This window comes from Alligator sinensis, unplaced genomic scaffold (genome assembly GCF_000455745.1).
Source record: "Alligator sinensis unplaced genomic scaffold, ASM45574v1 scaffold651_1, whole genome shotgun sequence".
Lineage (NCBI taxonomy): Eukaryota > Metazoa > Chordata > Crocodylia > Alligatoridae > Alligator > Alligator sinensis.
Genome location: NW_005842014.1, coordinates 1,038,550 through 1,057,481, shown reverse-complemented (window position 1 = coordinate 1,057,481; position 18,932 = coordinate 1,038,550). Strand labels below are relative to the sequence as shown.

The window sequence follows — 18,932 nt, the reverse complement described above, 5'->3', positions numbered from 1 at the left end:
GAGCAATTTTCATAACACATCTGCACTGTCAGCAGAGGGATGTCTGCAGGGGCTTCTTAAAAAAGTATATGGCATTCACATGTAACAGGGTGGATTTCAGCTGGTGTTGCAAGGAAGCAGGTAGGGAGAGGTGCATGGAGACTTCCCTTCACTTTGCTTCCCTGCATGGGGGTGCCACAGCCCTGGTCTTGCACTCTCAACACAAGGGCTGCTCCCATCTTGCATGACCAGCCATCTAGGAGGAGATGGGAGAGAGGTTGGGGGTCATGACCCTCCCTACAAAGTGTGCAAAGCCACACTCAGACCCACAAACTTTTCATTTCTCCAATCATACTAATCCCCAAAGCTATTTGGGCTACCACTGAGGATTTCATCATTCCTTTCCCACTTTCTACTGCTGTGCATTCCCATAGCGATGTCAAAATTAGAGACACAGCTGTGAAGTTCATATCCAGATCCAAACTGCAGGACTGTGGACTGCATAGTGCCAAGCTCTGGTAATGACATCTCTAGTGATGTAACAATTATTTCCACAACAGAGGGCTGTGATGCTGAACTAGGAGACAATTGAAATCTGTTCCAAGGCTATAAAACACAAACTTATCTCATCTCAGGTCCATCAAGTAGAATAATACAACTCATTTCTTACCGGGTGGCATTTTCCAAAGCCCTAGAGAACGTTGCATAATCTTCAGTTGAATGTCGGAGGGAATAGTACCAGGTGGCTGCATCCTCAATAAAAGAATTGGAGTCCTCTCCCCCAAGGGAATTCTGCAGAGCCTGGTAAAAGGCTGTTTTGCTGCTGACTCTTCCTTTCCTTTCTTCAAATTTCTAAGAGGAAAAATCATAGTATTAAAAACAAACAAACAAAAAAACCTCCAACAAAGAATAAACTCTCTCAGGAACAATGCAGCCCCAGATCTTCCTTTGCTGGAGACATTCCCATTCCGCTCCAGGCTGATACCTGAATTCCCAGGGAAAGATGGAGTGCACGTCTCTGTCCTCAAAGCTTGTGCCTCAACACAGAATGGAAAACTGCTTCTCTAGAGACCCTGGAGATCTGAAAGGCATATGGCCTTCAAGCCTCACAACATCCCAAGTCCTCCCCAAGACTGAATGTGTGGCAGAGACCATCCCAGGACTTGAGCCCTGGAGCGGTCCCAATCCGCCAAACATTGGTTGGTTGGGACAGCCCAGGGCCTGAGTCTTGGGGCGATCCATGCCAGTCAACAAGTAGCTGATCAGGAAGGCCCTGGAGTTTGAGCCCCTACTGGAAGCTGCCAAAAAGCCATCTCCTGGGTTCTTCCACATGGAGAGATGGTCCAGCTCACAGAAGGTTTGGGATCATACTTCAATTATACTAACAAGACCACGAACCAGACCTCCAGTGGTGAAAACTGGCAGAGTTGCACTGAAGCAGAGGAATAATGAAGAGGTAGGGGAGACAGGTCCATGAGTACAACACTTTCCTTTCCCCCTTCCTCATGAGTATACAGAGATGGGGAGGTTGACATGTGCACCAAAACATGCCTGGGTATTTATTCCTGGTCTTGGTAAAATAGCAGTTGCTGGGAGGCTTTTGATGTCTCTGTTATTCAAGGAAGGTTTGGGGTTTTTTGAGGCTTTTTTAGCCTTTGAGATTTTTTGGATTCCTTTTGTAAATGGTAGAAGTTATTCCAAGTTGGGAAGGAGTGACTTCTTGAAAAGCCTGAAACTTAAGACTTTCCCTGAGCCTTGCCCTTTCACAGGTGCACAGTGGCTGAAATTTGGTCTGATATCTTTAAAATGTTCCCAATAGCAACATCTAATAGACCATCTTTATTATTGTGGGCGGCTCATCTAAAGGAAAACATACATCTAAGTTTCCCCAGTCAAGTTACCCTATACATTTATACTGAATATACTGGATGCCCTGCATCTGGTTTTCATCAAACAGCTAGGAAATCTCTTTCTGTGACCTTATACGGAAAGTGCAAAAAGCTGCAGAAGGAATAATTGCTTTTCCAAAAGTCATAGAAATTAGTGATGGAAAAAGAAGCATCAAAGTTACACCCCTCCTGGCACCTGCATGTGGTTGTCCATAGAAATCATTCTGTTGTTCTGTCACGCTCAACTTTACCAGAGCTGGGCCCCTCCGGTTCTACAAGGAGCGACTTTCCTGGTATTCAGTGTTAACTCTTCTTTTTTTCATTTTATCTTATTTCTGCCGTGGCTTTACAGATGGACGGCACCATAAAAACATGGATGGATGGACTGAAGTCAGTGGGGCATATCACAATGTTTTCTTCCTTCTTGGTGTTTATATACTCTAAGGCTGTGTCCATATTAGAGCGCCTGTGCGGCATGTGGTGCCGCAGACACATCTGCGGTGCCACATATTGCACATTCAGCTGTTCTCCGTGCTTCAAGGTAGCAGCTTGGAGGGTTTTTTTAACCCTGGGATCTCCCCACATACACAAAAGTGGAGTGATGCACACAGAGGTAGCACGCACCACCCAAAACTGGAGCCTGGCCGGCCGGAGCCACACTCTGGCTGCCAGCCAGGCTCCAAGTGGCAGGATCACCACTGCTGCAGCCCCAGGAAGCCCCCAGGTAAGGCTGCTGGGGGCAGCACTGGGCTGGCCCCAGCCTCCCCTACCCTACCTGGGGTAACTTGTCGCGTGCCAGAGGGCATGTAGCACAAGTGTTCCTCAAGGCACAAGGTGTGCCGCCACTTCTTGTCCCTGGGAAAACAAACGTCCGTGCTCGTGGACGCGGCCTAAGATTTTATAGGTCATAAGTGTTTAAATAGTACCAATAATCTCTTACTAGGATTGATTTTATAGAAGGTGTCTCTGCTCTGAAGAGTTCAGAATCTAAAGACAACATGTCTGGAGGACAGGATGTACACTCAGAAAAGTGGTATTTTCCCCTCTGTTTCTCTTTTATTCTTATATTTGCTGCCATCTCATTTGTTACCAGTTCATGGTAGGGGGGAAATTAAGGTTTCCTGCATGTATAGACAGTTATCTCAATCATTCACATGAACAAGTACAACCCGCAAGAGCAGTAATTCAGCCAATATATGCATCCTTAGTTCCTGTAATACAGCCTCTAAAAGCAGCACCTTCCGCTTCTTTAGACGTTTCCATTGTTACCCGCATTTCATCCAATTAGTCTTTGGCTGCTCAAGACTAAGTGTGTTAGGCAGCTGTTCTGAAAGCTGTCATCTTATTTCCACCAATATTTGGGAAGTGAAAATAATCACCCAATGGAAACTTTAGTCATACATCCATTAGCAAATAAGGACACACAATTTGCATCTGGAAAGTGGCATCTGTACAGAGAAAATGGAAAAATTCAAGCATGCTTCACTATAAAACTATCCACTTGCACACACAAATGCAACATTTGCACATAAGTACAAGTGCATTTTTCTGCAAGAAACTGAGAGCACATCACTATGGTCTGGATTCAAGTTGGGTATTTTCTTGCGAGTCAGATCAAGTCATGATCTGCTGAGTCAGCCAGCCATGTAGAAATGAGAGTTGGATGAAAAATGGGATTTCCATCTGTGGGAAGGTTCCTCTGTTTTGAAAATATAGTTTCACCCCAATTTGGGAATTTTCCCCCAATAAGAAAATATTCCAAAAGATTGTTTCAATGTGCTGATTTGACCTAGACATACCATAATCTAAACACTGGATATTCCTGTATAAGCCAAAAGGAGTTGAAAAGAAATGTTTGTTTCAATACTTATTTAAAACAAAATAACACATTTCTGGAAATGAAATGTGTTGATGATTTCTTACGAAAATTCTATTAAAATTGATATGATTTCATCAGTGTCCTCCAACACAACCAGTTTCCTTCACAAATGTCAGACCAGCTCTATGAGGAAACACTTCCCAAAAAGGGCATGACAAAATAGACCAGTAATTTTCAGCCGGGGTACCATGGCACCACACAGACAGCTACATGATTCACAAAATAAAACCGGTGATTTTAGTAGGAATCCACGTGTCAAAAACATTCTGACTTTTTGTGGTCATGCTGAGCTCTTTGCAACAGAAAAATTGCTCTGTCACTTTTCCATACTTAAACAATGAGCGAAAGCTAAGACCTGACATTTTTTGAAGCAGGCCTTGAGTTTAAAAAGTTTGAGAACAACTGCAGTAGACTCTGCCAGATCAATAGAAACAGCTATAGCCTGTGCCAAATTGTCTACATTCTGCTAACTCCTCAGGGGTGATGGCGTGAAGGCCCAGCGGGCTTTTCTTCAGCATTACTAATAAGGAGGTGAGAAAATGATTAAAGATAGTGGGCGAGATTCAGTGGTTTGCCACTTTACACAACTCTGGTGACACAAAGCACTCATAAACATGGCTTAAATAGCCGATTAAGCTCAGTTTACAGTTTTTTTAAAGTGCCGGAGTACAGCAATTAGTATGTGCAAGTGAATCTAGTCCAACGTGCTATTAAAATACTAAATTAGTAGCATATGCTAAGGCTATATCTTCTGCAAGGTTAAATGGTACCTTTCTAATGCATTACTATAGTGTTAAGAATTAACACTTGAACAAAGAGGATGGGGGGAGGGACCAGTAAACATGGGCATTTTGGACTTTTAAACGGTTTTTGATCAAGGCCCTCCCCACAAGAGACTCCTAAGGAAACATGCTAGCCATAGGGCGAGAGGCACAGCACAGCCTTGCTATTGATTCCAACTAGTTAAGAGAGAAAATAACGAGTGGGAATTGAACGGTCCATTCTTCTTATGCATGGAGCTTAACAGTAGGTTTTTCCCCCCGACCCAAGTCATTATAGCTACAAACTGAGGCCACAATCCTGAGATCTGTTCCATGAAGGTGAGAAGCTGTGTCCCTTTAGAAGTCCCACCAACTTGACAGGATGATCTGTAGGTGCAAGAGCTTGCCTGCAGAGATCAAATTGTAGGGATGAAATAAAAGCATAAAATCTTTCACTTTCCGTCCATTCATCGACCTACTGCCTCTGGACTGTGTACAAAACCTGGGGCTCAGATGAGGTAAGGGTGAATCAGTTGAGAAAAGAAAACTTAGATAAAAATCAATTTTTTGTCAACTAATTAGATAGACTCTGAAGTCCCACTTATACATCCCTTTGTGCAATCTATATACTGCCTACCCTGTACTAAATATAAGGTACACACACACACATACACACTCTATGAGTTCATAGATTTCATAGACATTAGGGCTGGAAGGGACCTCACAAGATCATTGTGTCCAGCCCCCTGCCCCAGGGGCAGGAAGCCAGCTAGGGTCAAAGGATCCCAGCAAAATAAGAATCCAAACATTTCTTAAAAGAGTCCAGAGTAGGTGCTTGCACCACCTCTGCAGGGAGTCTATTCCAAGCCTTGGGGGCTTGGACAGTAAAGAAGTTTTTCCTTATGTCCAGCCTAAAACAGTCTGGAGGAGTTTGCACGACTGGATCTTGTCATCCCTTGGGGTGCTCTGGTGAACAGGCATTGCACACCCCGGATGTCCTTAGAGGCAGCCACCAGGTCCCCCCCCGAGCCCGCGCTTCTCCAGGCTGAAGAGTCCCATAGCTCCCAGCTTCTCTTCATAAGGCCTGTTCTCCTGCCCTCTGATCATGCGCGTGGCTGTCCTCTGGACTCTCTCAAATTACATCAATTTAGATAAATATATTTGATTATCTAGTCTGACATGCTGGATGTCATAAGCCACAGAACTTCACCCAGTTTTCCTTGTACTGAGCCCAGTCATTTTTGTGTGAATAAAGCAAACTTTCCTCGAAAGGCATCCAGTCTTGAGCTGAAGATTTTAAGGCCCTGTTCCTTTGGCTAATCACCCTCAGTGTTAAACATGTGCGCCTTATCTCTAATTTGAATTTACCTAGCTTTAACTTGTAGCCATTGGTTCTTATTATGCCTTACTCTGCTAGAGGGAGGGGTAGGTTATTTCAGCCTTATGAGAATGGTTTTTGGCTAGAAGGCAATGCATGGGAGTGAATGGAGCCATGGTTTGATGTCTTCTCTTCCTCTTCCAGTCTCCTTGCTCAAAAGGAGGGGAGGGGAACACTGGGTGCACAGCATCCGACCTCCACCCCTATGCCCCGACCCAAACTAAAGCAGTGCACTTGGGAAGACCTCACTTTCATGTTTGTCAAAACAGTCAAAATCTACTCCCTACAGTGAGCCCTTCAAAACGGGAACCACACTTCCTTTTCTGGTTTTGAAAACTCAGCCCACTCTAGATGCTATTGGAAAAAAACACCACCACTACCATGTGTCTCTAGATGTCCACACTCTCGGTACTATCCAAGGACAAGTCTGTTAAAAAAAACCAAACCCTCTCAAGACAGAGTTAAGGGCTGAATCCAAGTCTTTGAATCCAGTCCAGTGACCCACCCACTAGACAAGCTTTCCTGCCAAGCAAGACTGGAAGGGAACCAGCCCTGGGGAGATTTCCCCCTCTGCCCCCTCCTCTAGATCTTCTTCAAAGAGAAGCCCAATCCCGGATCTGATATAGGAGGAGAAGAGAGGAGTGGGATAGGGCAAAGACTCCTCATGATATGCTGCAGGAGGAGGAAAATACTCCGGGTCCCCATCCACACCCACACAGATTTAGGCTAAGCTCTACTGATACTATGAGTTACTTATGTGGCCCACACTGGATTTCACGGGCAGGTTTTTTGCACACCCATGGTCAGGGCTGAGATACACCAAAGTGCACGGGTTATAAGGATCAGCATAAACAGTCATTTTTCAAACTTCTGCAGGACAGAGGAAATGAGAGGTTTTTGCAGTAGTGAAGACACAAAGTGCTGAGGAAACATGTATGAATCCAGAAACCTTTGGCTTTGCAGCTGTTTTTTAATAAGGCGTTTAAGTGGCTGAGATGCATGAGGATTCAGTGTTTCAAAGAACCTAGGGAGACAGAAACAGAGTAGGCGAGGACAACAATAACCAGTGATTATTGGCAAAAAGCATGAAAAGAGGTTAAGTAAGGAAGAGGGAATATCTGAAACATAGGCTGCTGAGCATGTAGACTGCAAGCTCTCTGAAGGAGGGCCTGTCTTTGTGACAGATAGGGACTCTGGGCACCAGCTTCAATAATAACTATTCTAATGGAAAAGTGAGGAGGAGTATTTAATTTCTTATCATGGCAGCTTAAGCTCTGTGCAACTCTCAGACTCTCAGTCGCAGATGCTCTGCCTTTCCAATGAAATCAGTATCAGCTAGCACTTCTCAGTCATCGGTCTTTGTTGGACGTCTTCTCAGAAAACACAGTGGAATTTCATTCATTGTCTGTGCTAATGACATAATGAACAGGAGGAAGAGAATGACACAGAATTTCATTTCCATGCCCCCATCACGTGATTTAGGCAGGGTTACCCAAGTTCATTGCCTCGCCACAGCAGAGATCATTATCTGCTGATGGCAGGGGTTACCATCACATGCCACTTGCTTTCCTTTTAATCCATTGTAAAGGACCTGAAAGGAAAACGTGGCGTTCGAATCAATCAAACCAAGAGCAAAAAGGGAGCCAAAAGGGAACTAATCTAGCAACCACATCCTTATTCAGAATCATGATCAGACACTATTTCAAGAGGTTCCCATTAAACCCTGCTATTACTTCTGGCAGTCTGGATGCTCCATATGTTGCACCACAGGCACCTGGGGGAGAGGTGGTATTATCGTTTTCTTGCACTTCTGCCTCCACATCAAACAACCCTAGAATCTTACCGGGCAGGCTGCCCCGAGGCTGCTAATTTGGGGCTTTTAGGGTCCCTGGGCCTGCTTCAGAGTCAGCAACCTAGAAGCACCACATCCCTGATCTGGGCAGTTTCCATGGAGCAGAAATGAAACAGACTGGGTTCAAGGAGTGCACATGACATTTCCAAACCGAATGTCTTGCAGAACTCAGGCACGTGTCCTCGCTGCTGGACCAGCCCTCCACCTTGTAAGTGAGAATGAAGTGGTACCTGGCCTCCTATAAAAAAGTAAACTAACCTTTTGTATATAAGGAGCATTTCCTACTTTACTGACATCCTAGCTTAAAATTTTCCCTACTTTTAGCTTCCTTGGTAAAATAAATAAATAATCTCCGTATTCTGCAGTAATGTCCAGAACATATTTTAACACTGGGCCCCGTGGTTTTGATGTTTTGTACTGTTACTATAGAGTGCTGTCACATTTCCAACAAAAGTTACACTGATGCTGAAGTTAAACTGGTCTGTGCTAAGCCAAAGTACTGCAAGGTAAATTAGGGCTTTATTGCATCTTATGCTGTAAACTGCACACATGTTAATTGGCTTAGTGTTGATCAACACTATGATCAACAATCATGAAACAATCACACCTTATGGCAAAAAAAACTCTTATGAAACTGTGACTGTCCCTCACCTGCACAGTTGTGACTTGCCACTACAGGCTTGGTGAGCAGGGGCAGGACTAGGAGCCTATGTAAAATGTTTCTTAGTGCAAACAAGGTCAGTTGTTGTCAGTCCTTCTCACCACCACCTAGACCGGCTTGCTGCTTAAACTCCGAGGGCCCTAATCCTTCTTTTTTCTGGAGCTCGCTCCCCTCATGCTGCTGGTGGTGGGAGCAGTGAGCTGGTCTGGGCAGTGGTGGAAGGCACTGAGGCCATCAGGCACTCTGGAGCTGTGACGCTTGCTCTGTCTGATGTCCCTAGGGGGGTGAAGCACTATGACTTCCCCCCTGCACCCCAGTGTCCCCACTCACCCTGACTCAGGAGGTACCACTGTATCCTGGGATGTGGGAGGACTTCAACTTGGGTGGAACAGCTGTGGGGAAGTGGCCATATGGTAATGGAACAGGGGCAAAATTAGGCAGATTAGAGATAATTCTGCCCTGGAGTGGCATAACTTTAAGGCAAATAATGAGTGCTTTAAGCCACTTAAAGGTGTTAACGTGTCACCAGTCTAGGTGTTAAGAGCTGCAGAAACCTCCTAAACTTACCATGAAACAAGGCCCTTACTGGCTAGCTTCCACTGACCACAGGGTAAGAGCATGTACAAGGGCAGTAACCACAGAGTGGTTCATGTGCTGCAAATCCTTGCCCTTGGCTATCTTAGAGTAACTTGCTAAAATGCCCATGCCCTCAGTTTTAGTTTATTGTTTTGGATGATAGCTTTAGTATATGCTGGTCTGCTGTATAAGTGCTCACAGATGTAAATACATGCATTCATTACAGAGGAATTATATGTGGCATAAAGGTAACAGAGAGAAAGTGTAAAGGGCAGGATTTTTCACACAAGCATTTCAATGGGGTATAAGAACAGAGAATTGTCTGATGGAAAGGAACAATTGGAGGTATGCCGCCTCTAACATGACCAGTGCCAGTTGCTTCAGAAAAGACACAAAAGCCCTGTAGTAAAACTATTAGTGTTATTACAAATTATTCTAATTCCACATTATTATATAGAATGATTTATTCCTGACCCCTGCTGATCAGCTTGTGCTCTGATAACCCTTATGACTCTGATCCTAGCTCATGTGTCTGCAGGTGCTATTCTTATTCATAAGCAATTCTAATTTAGAGGGTCCTTGCAATAGGCAGGTGGGTTCACAGAACAGAAACGCACAGGCAATGATAGAGAAAATCAATCAGTTCATCAACTCAGGCACAGAGACAGAAGAGAGAAGTGCGAGAAGGAAATAACCTATGAAATTTGGACCCATAGCTGCCATTAGAGTCTAAATCCTCTAAGAAGTTCAGAAGGATCAAGATGCAGGGGTTGACTTGGGCCTATTCCTATCCTGGATCATGCCAATTGTCCACTTAATATTATAGTATTTCCTTGGTAGTAATGTACAGAAGGAACATTTTATATTAACATGCTTTTGAGAGACCTAGATGTATTGGTACGTGCAAAATACAGTCTAAACCAACCACTGACTTTTGGGCATTTTGTCTCTTCCTTCAACTAACAGTATCATTACACTGTTACACCAAGAGTGCGATTTCACTGGCTACTAAAAACCGCACTTCTTGTGGGACAACACACAAGTGTATTTTTATGGAGCACAATTCAAGAACTAAGAAAGCCAGAGTATCTGTCTTGCTGCTGCCACACATTGACTGTATTGTTAATATTTACTTAAGTGCTTTAACAGCTAAGAATTTTCTTATATAGTAAAACTCAACCTACCTTAATTGCTTTCGCTCTGCTGATTAGCCCATCTTGTTGAGCACTTCCAATTAGCAGATCCACCTTCTTAAGTCGAGTTCGCTGCAGGGCTGCAGCCAAAGGCTCCTGAAGGTAGATGCCATCAACCACTGGACCCCAATACTGAAATGGCCCACTGATGGCTAAGAGCTATATTGGAGAGAGAACAATTGGCTTAGATGAATAACATTGTACCTATATAACCTAGTTGTATGCCCTTCCTCATCCCCACCCCTCTTACGTTATTCCCTTGCTCAGGCACGCTGTATTTCCTTTATGGTCTTGTCGTTCTTGCTCTTAACATTTTCTAATAAAGTTAAACTATAGGTGGGCTTTACAAAAGTGTCCATTGATAACCACTCTCTGCTGCCTTTGAAATCAATTAAAAACATGCTATTAAATGGGATCTGTGCTCTCATCCAAACATGATCTCTCAAGGGACTGGTAATGGGATAGGGGGAAGCTCAGTAGTGAGCGTCTGGCCCAGACTGGGAATGACTGAAGGCTGTTCCCATCTGACTAATGTTTGCTCAGTTGCCTCCCTAGAACAAACCACTGGGCTGATGGCCTCAGAGAGGACAAGTTCCCCCAGTAAAGTACTTGAAAATCACAGCCAACATGAACCGGGGCCTTTGCTGGCAGTCTCAGCAGAGGAGCCAAGATCAGAGAGAGTGAATGAACCAGTTGGTCCTAGAGGTGCCACTTTTGGCTTGGGGATGAGGCCTAGTGCTGGGCTGTGACTGGGGAAGTTGTTACCGAAGCCTCTGCTCCCCCATGTAGGAAGAACCACCTCCAGGTGGTCAGTACAGCACCTTCTGTAAGCATCAATACTTTGATTGAAAAGAAGAGCACAGGCATCATTTCACCCTGCTGCTTCTGCAGACAGCTAGGCGCATGATTCCCACTGACATTAGAGCTTGTCTGTAACTCTGGTTACAGATTTAAACCCAGCTGGGGGCACATTTCCATAGTCAAAGTGATGCTGAAGTCACTGCTGCACTGAAGTCAATGCTGACTTACAACCACCGAGGATCAGATCAACAGTCTTTTACGATACTGCTTTCAAGTTCCTGCAGTGCTACCTCTATTTCCCACCTACGATACAGATGGACACATATTTTGCCGTACCTTAGTCTGAGCATCATTGAGAGCACCTGCAGGCAGCTGACGGAGACAGGTTATGGTTTCCTTGCTGCTGGATGAAGGGCATCCTAATTCATTAGCCAGAACCCTCACTTGTTCTTGGGCTGTCTTCTTACTAATCACTGACATTGGAGAAAAAGCAGAGCCTCCCTAGAAAAGAAAGCAGGCTCTCACTTAGCTGATCATGTAGATGTGTGTTTCCTCAGTGCATGCTAAAAAATCCAACATAAAAAAGTGCTCAGGCGCTGAACAGGAACTTGACTTTGCAAGAGGACCCATGAGATCCAGTGATTAGAGCACAGGTTTATTTATTTATGTATTCAATTTATATTCTGTCACGTCCAAAGGAATAAACCCAGGGAAAATAGTATTCAAGTGAAAGGACAAAAACAAATGGATCTAAATAGGCCACGGATAAATTCGCTCTGGAAGTTAGCCACCAAAGGACTAAAGTTCTTGAACAGTCTCCCAATAGAAGGGACAAAACACTACATTTAGGATGGGATTTGGCCAGGGTAGAAAAAAGTCTGTGTGTTGTGATTGCCTGTAATTGGGGACTGAACAGGAGGCCCCTTCCAGTCCAGTTTTCCTAGAATAATATTCACACCCATGTGATTTGCAATGGCTACTACTTTTGCTGAACTTATGTCACAAAGTAATTACTGGCATTTGTCTTATGGAGGTGACTGAAGGCAGTGACCAAGACTGAGGCCCCATTTTGCTTGGCACTGTAACAACACAAGTGGTCACACTTCCTGCCCCTTGGGACTTAAAACTAAACTAGTTTTCCTGTTAAGTTTCTCTCCTATATTTGTTAGCACTCTAGGGATAGCAAAAGTTCAGAGAGAGCAATTTTGAGTCCCAAGACTAATCCCAGTGATGATGATGATGATGATGATGATATTATGAGCAGGAAGGAAGCCAAGCCTGTACTTTCAAAGCTCATGCACAGAACTAACAATTAGCTGGGAAAAAATATCCCTTTACAGCTGAAAACTTGACCTGGAAGATACCATGCTACAGTGAATGTGAAATTATACCATTGCTCTTCAAAGTATACTTAATCTTTGAATCAAGTAGCCAGAGCAAGGATAAGACCAGAGGAAGGATCAGAACCCAGGAATTCCTGGCTTTTAACCCCATGGTCATGGTACTGCAACTCTCCCTGCCACACAGACCTCATTCCCATGCTTCCCCCTTCAACTTCTCACAGCTGGGAAAAGATGGTCCAATGCTGTTGAGTAAGCCACCTATTTCAAATGCAGGTATATTAGCATAATCTGATAACATCTAACCTAGAACAGCATGGCTGGAAGAGCTGTGACATAGTTCAAATGACTAATTTCCAAACTTATAGATCAGTTTATAATAATAACTGCACAGATGCTTTTCCGTCTTCAAAAAAAAAAACCAAAAAAAAAAAAAGCCCCAAGATACACGATAGGAGTGAATGTGATCTCTTCAACTGATTAACTGTTTGCAGTATAAAATAAATTAAATGCAAAACCTTGAACCCAGAAAAACACAAGCACTGAGCAAAGAAAAAAAATAAACTCATGTCAAGACTGATTTTTAATCTGATGGCACCAAATATTAGTTCTCTGACAACTGCACCCAGGAGTTAAACACATCCGTGCCCATTTAAGCAAGCACCTATTGGTTGTGATGACTGAGGCAATCAGTTTCCAAATATAATTAGACAGACATTATTGTTTGGATGTTGAGCCAGTTGTACAAGCTCACCGCATGTATAACTCCCACTGGGCCTATTTTACTATGCTTCTGAAGGATTTTTCTCTTTTGCTGAATCAGTTAAAAGAAAAAAATGGGACTTGGAAAGAAAGAATAGTAATTTATTCATTAATTTATGGCTGAGCTGCAAGGCTGCTGTAGCTAAGCAAAGGAAGGCTCTAAATTTCAAGTGTGTACCTTTGTTGGCACAGCAGAGTCCACTCCAGAAGGGGTATGATCCCTATGGCAGGACAGGGACATCAAGGAGTCCTGGGTGCCCAGTTTGGATGCACTAGCTGTGTTCTTAGAGAGGCAATTAGCTAGGTGGTAATACCTTAGCCCAGTATAGGAATGGTGAACCTTGATTCAATGGTGACTGTTGAGCACTGTGAGATCTGTGAATGAAAGGCACCAGAAGGACTAGATCCTCTAGCATGTTGAACTCCTTGGGTAGTGCAAAGGAAGGAATGGATGGCTTCACTGCCTCCAGCGGAGGAGCTTGTAGTAGGTGTAAAATTTGCAATGCATGCTCCTGCTCCTCCATCCCTACAGGCTCAGCACAGACTAAAACCAGAGCAATATCACACTTCAGCTATCTCTAGCAGGTGTAAATTAGAGCATTCTCCCTCTACTGTTCTAGCAAGAACAGAGGCTCATGGAGCCATCTGATCGAAGCAAAGTGCCTGGCCTTACAACTGACTGCATGGCTGTATTGTATCCTAATATTGGCACCATTTTCCCCTGCTTAGAGTTGTGTGCGCTCAGCATCTCACAGAAAGTGCCTACCTAGCACACTCAGAATTGTGCTGTTTGCGATTACACGCAAGTTTGGCAACTTCTCCGCGTTCCACTTTCCCAATCTGTAAAATGAGGTAACTGTCTAGTACCCATTTTTGCAAAGCGCTGCTTACTGCTGAAAAACAGATAGAAAGATAAAGGCCATCTAAACACAGCTAGGTGCATCTACACATGCACTTTACTGAGGAGCTGACTAATTTGCTCCACAGTAAAGTGTCACTGTCTACATGTGTGCTCATATTATGGCACATTAAATTAATTTACTACATTGTAGGATAGTACTGCCTGACAAGTACTATTCTACAGCAGAGTAGCTATGTGTGCTAAAATGCATGTGTAGACCGTGACTGCCTGCCAGCTAGTACTGCACTGCAGCACCTTCATGCCCCAGCCAGCCCCTCCACAGCATGCTGAGCCAGGTCAGAGCAGCTCTAGGCTGGCAGTCTGACCCCCCGGGCCTCCTGCCAGCCAGGGCTGCTCCACCCAGGCTCAATGTGCTGTGGTCGAGGGCGCACATATAAATGCTGCAACCGGAAGCAATAAATTCTGGCATGAACTGTGGAGTAATTAACATGTAGCAATAAACTGGAGCAGAAGGCACCAAGGCCATCAGGCACTCTGGGGCTGTGGTGCTTGCTCTGCCTGTCGTCCCTGGGGGGCACGGTGCTATGTCTGGCCACTCTGCAGCTACTACATGTTAATTACATGTGTAAATGCACCCGCTAGCCACGTCCAGATGAGCATGGCCGTGTGGTATGTGGTGCCGCAGACACGTCTGCAGTGCCACATACAGCATATTCAGCTGTTTTTCACCTTGCAAGGTAACAGCATGGGGGTGGATTGACCCATGAATGTCTGGGGGTTAAAAAAAAATCCCCCCCCCAAAAAAGCAAAGCAGTACACACAGGGACAGCATGCACCACTCAAAACCAGAGCCTGGTAGGCCAGAACCATGCTCTGGCTGCCAGCCAGGCTCTGACTGGCAGGATTGCCACTGCTGCAGCCCCAGGAGGCCCCCAGGTAAGGCTGCTGGGGCGCATGGCACAGATGTTCCCTGGGGAAAAGCAGCAGTGACGCAAGGGGCCCCACTGCTAGTTGTCCCCAGGGAACCAAACATCCAAGCCATTGAGTATTAAAATTTCAGCTCCATCGAAGGACTGGTTTTGGAGCATCGCCTCTAGTTAACTGCTTAATGTACCTTAACATTCTGATTTGGAGGAATTCAAAGAGTAAAAGTGAAGACTCCCTCCCAATAAGGGAACTGTTACGGATTAGAACAGCCCCTCACTCTGTCACACTGCCATGTCCACGCGGTTGGAGATCCACTCCTGCAAGACATGCATTGTAAGCAAATCTGGAAATGTGAGCTGGACCTCCTGTGGTTGCACCCAGTTATGCTACTTAAATGTAACAACAGTTTCAATCATGACCCATCCTTCTGATGGTTTCTCTCCTTGTTGTCCCTGAGTAATAGAACTGGTTAAGTGTTGGGGGTTTTCATTGGAAAGTGTCAGTCCATCAAAATCAAAACTTTCTGTTCAAATGTAATATTTTTGACAAAGCTTATCAGAAAGGTTTCCCAGGCCTTGGATGGAATTTCTGGTGGTGGTGGAGAAAAGGGAAAGGAAAAGTCCAAGAGACTCAACCCAGAAGAGTTTGTAACTCAGTGGTTAGGGTATTTCACCAGGATATGGAAGTCCCAGGTTCAAGTCCCTGTTGGTCCTGTTTTAAACTAGGGTCTGCCCTAATTTAAATGCAACTATTCATTGGAGCAAGGCCTTGAACCTGGCTTTTCCACATCTCAAATGACTACCACAAGCATTTGGTTGTAGTCAAGCCATATCTCTCTCATTCATACCTAATGAATATTTAGTTGTTAACAGCAACAGCTCCAATGGGAGAGACCCATGCAAGAACAGATGACAGCTTTGCAATGAAAGTCCTCCCTTGGGATGTGAAAGACTAAATTAGGAGGAAATAGGGGCTTGAACCTGAGTCTCCTATTAAGTGCCATATACTAGGAGACTGACATGGGCAAGTCTAGGCTTTTGCAAAGGGAGCTATAGATACTGTGGTGCATCATCCAGTTAAAAAGAAAATACAAGTAGTACTAATGTGCTAGGGGCCTGAGGTTATATTATTCAGTTTAAGGCCAAAGAAAAAACAAATATTACTTTATTGAAATATGTGCTAATTTACTATTTCATACACTCTGCATACAAACAAAACAAATTAAGCAAAAAAAAAAAGAGCACAATATGTTGTTTCATTACTTGTGTAGTCATTAGAATTAAATGTGCATCTCCTTTTTAGATTTATAAAACAAAACTTGGCCTTCTTGAGCATCTTGACAGCGCACCCAATATTTCACTGAAAGTTCATTTCCACAGCTCAATTAATGTCCACCTAAGTTAACATTTCCACACTTGAGTTAATGTTTTTAGCTAGAGTCAAAAACATTCTGCAGGGCTGCATGGTAGGAGCTACATTACAAGGAAGATAGCTTGATTAGGGGATCATTGAGGTCATTAAAGAAGAGAAAAGGTTATTAACAGATGTGGAAATAAGAGTTTAGAAAGAATCAGGTAGACTATAGATTATACTGAGCCATACAATTCCATCAACTCCCTCAGTGCTGCCTGAATAGAAATGCCGCAACCACTGCCAGGCAGTTGGTTTTAAACTTTGGGTGGACAAAGAATCAAAGCAGGTTGCAGCTGCAGCCTCCTGGATCCACCTGTTTCAAACCCATGTGGAATGGGGTGACTTTTTGAGGAGGAGGGATTTTTCTATCCAAAACCCTGGACCTTTCCATAAAAAAAAGAATGGCCCTCTAACATCTGACTTTACTGAATTTCCTTATGTTCATTTTCAATCTTGCCAACTTCTAAGGAGGACTAGAAAGAAACTAATTTAGTGGGAAAAGAATGGGCTAATCATCTGGGGTAAATCAACAGAATCTACTATAATTTCAGAGGGATCAGAGCTAGTACTCTAATAAGTGGACCTGTTTGCTCCTACATGGGCCTAAACTTCCGTATATTCTCAGAACTCCAGTAACACCCACCGCTTCCAAGTTCGCTGTGGTCCAGTACAGCACTTCCATTACATGCCTTTTTGGAGCCATTGGGTAACCCCATTGATTTCAAAGCACACATTGCATTTCTTTGCTGTATCAGGTCTAGAAAAGCAAAAGTGATTGCATATAACTTTTGCTATAAAAGCAAAGGTAGTGAGTCAAGCTGCAAGAAACTTTTGCAGTGAGGTGAAACAGCTACACCATTTCTTTCTTAGAGGGAGGAATGTGGCCAGCTGAGGTCAGAGAGAGACCAAAGATACATAAGTCAGAAGAAAATTCAAGCTTTCCCAAGGATGTCAGAAGTGTTTTGGGGATGGGGGGCAAGGGTTACTTTGGAGTCCCTTTCTTGTCGCATTTTTGCTCTTCCTTCTAGCAGCAGCAGTTTTGCAACAGGCACAGGAGTTCCTGTTGTGTTCTTTTCCATGGTAGTGGCCACTTCCTCAGTCTGCTTTTTGTGATAACGTTTGTATTCAGGAAGCTAGTCTTGTGCTTTGGCTTTAAAATGTCTATAAGATCCAGTCCTGTGCCTTAGGTTTGACAACCACTAGCTTTTTTGGTGGTGGTGGTAGCTGGGGGTTGGTCGGCGGGGGACTCAGAAATGTTTAAAAGCAGTAGCATTATTTCCCCTCCCTCTGAAATTTCTGCCAGGGTCTGAGGGAAAGAAAATGCTGAAGTTCCTATTAATATGACTTAGACCAGCAAAACTGTACAAGTTCCTTGTTCTTGTACATTCATACCACCCTTTGAGCTCATTGCTTCCCCATCAGCAGGCCTCAGGAACAAGCATGAGAAAGCAGAACCTGGACACTACTCAGAATGAAGTTCCTCCCATTTTGAGCAAACAGCTCTCATATTCAACAGCAATATTTTCTAAATAATACGCCCATACTGGTATGTAAGGCCAGGACACAGAGGGGAAAAAAACCACAGGAGAAGAAAAGCCTGCATTTTTCTTAGTTACCTTCACTATAGAAACTATCACATCATTGTCTGAGTATCTGCTGTAACCATGGACAAGTGGATATTAGCTTGAAAAGAAAATGGACCTGTTTGGACAGATGCAGAAGGAGCAAAATAATTCCTTATTCGCACTACCTGAATTTCACAGTACTGCCAACCAAAAGCATTATAAAATCATGAATCATCACCTGTGACACTATCAATGAATCAGGCACTACACATCACTGGCTTAAAAATAACTTGGGGCTCTTTTTGTAATTTGTGTTATGGGTTTTTAAGTCACTTGAGTTGATGTCACTTTGCTAACTGATCTCCTCACATAATCATATGATTCCAGGAGATGGGTCTTCAAAGAAAATACCTTGAGATTTGTAATAAAATCTTGAGAGTTTGCAGCACTGTTTCTGTGGAGAAGGCCACCCCAAAGCCTGTTCCCTGCTTAAATCCCACTCAAAATAGGCCTTAACTGGGACATGAAATCATTCATGGTTCCTACTCTGGCAGTCTACTCAGAGGTGACTCACCATGCCCTAAGAAAAGCCATCGGACCTTTTGTTAACCTCATTTCAAAACTGAGTTCTGAACAACTGAGAACAAACTGAGGGATTTGGGTTGAGCAAGCCTGTGTACTGATACTGCCTCTCTCCAGCTTACAGGAACAGAAGGAAGCATTATAATGAGCATTGTGCAAGTTTAATGAATGACTGTTTCATTGAAAAGATGGCATTATGTGAGCCACTCAGGGTCAGATCCTATTCTACCTATTTGGCACCTAAGTGTCATCCTATTCCAGTCTGCTGAGTCCCTGAAAAACTGTTAATACAAAAGGAGCGTAGGACCTTCTCTTCTTTACTGCTTTTTTTCTATTTAGTCTTATGCTAAGATGACATTAATTCATGCATTAATGAGTTTCCAGGGACTTGAGTAGGGTGGAATAAGATTGCACGTGGGTGCATAATACAGTTCATAGATTCATAGGTGTTAGGGTCGGAAGGGACCTCAATAGATCATCGAGTCCGACCCCCTGCATAAGCAGGAAAGAGT

General features: G+C 43.9%; 1 protein-coding gene across 1 annotated transcript in view; it reads right to left on the bottom strand.

Moving 5' to 3' along the window:
- Positions 1–18,932, bottom strand: part of TG (thyroglobulin) — a 209,880-nt gene that overhangs the window by 20,797 nt on the left and 170,151 nt on the right. The window contains exons 41-43 of the mRNA XM_006021995.3: positions 11,306–11,470; positions 10,160–10,327; positions 650–831 (exon numbers count right to left, since the gene is read on the bottom strand). Coding sequence (XP_006022057.1) covers positions 650–831; positions 10,160–10,327; positions 11,306–11,470 — 515 coding nt within the window. The remainder of the gene's footprint in view (positions 1–649; positions 832–10,159; positions 10,328–11,305; positions 11,471–18,932) is intronic.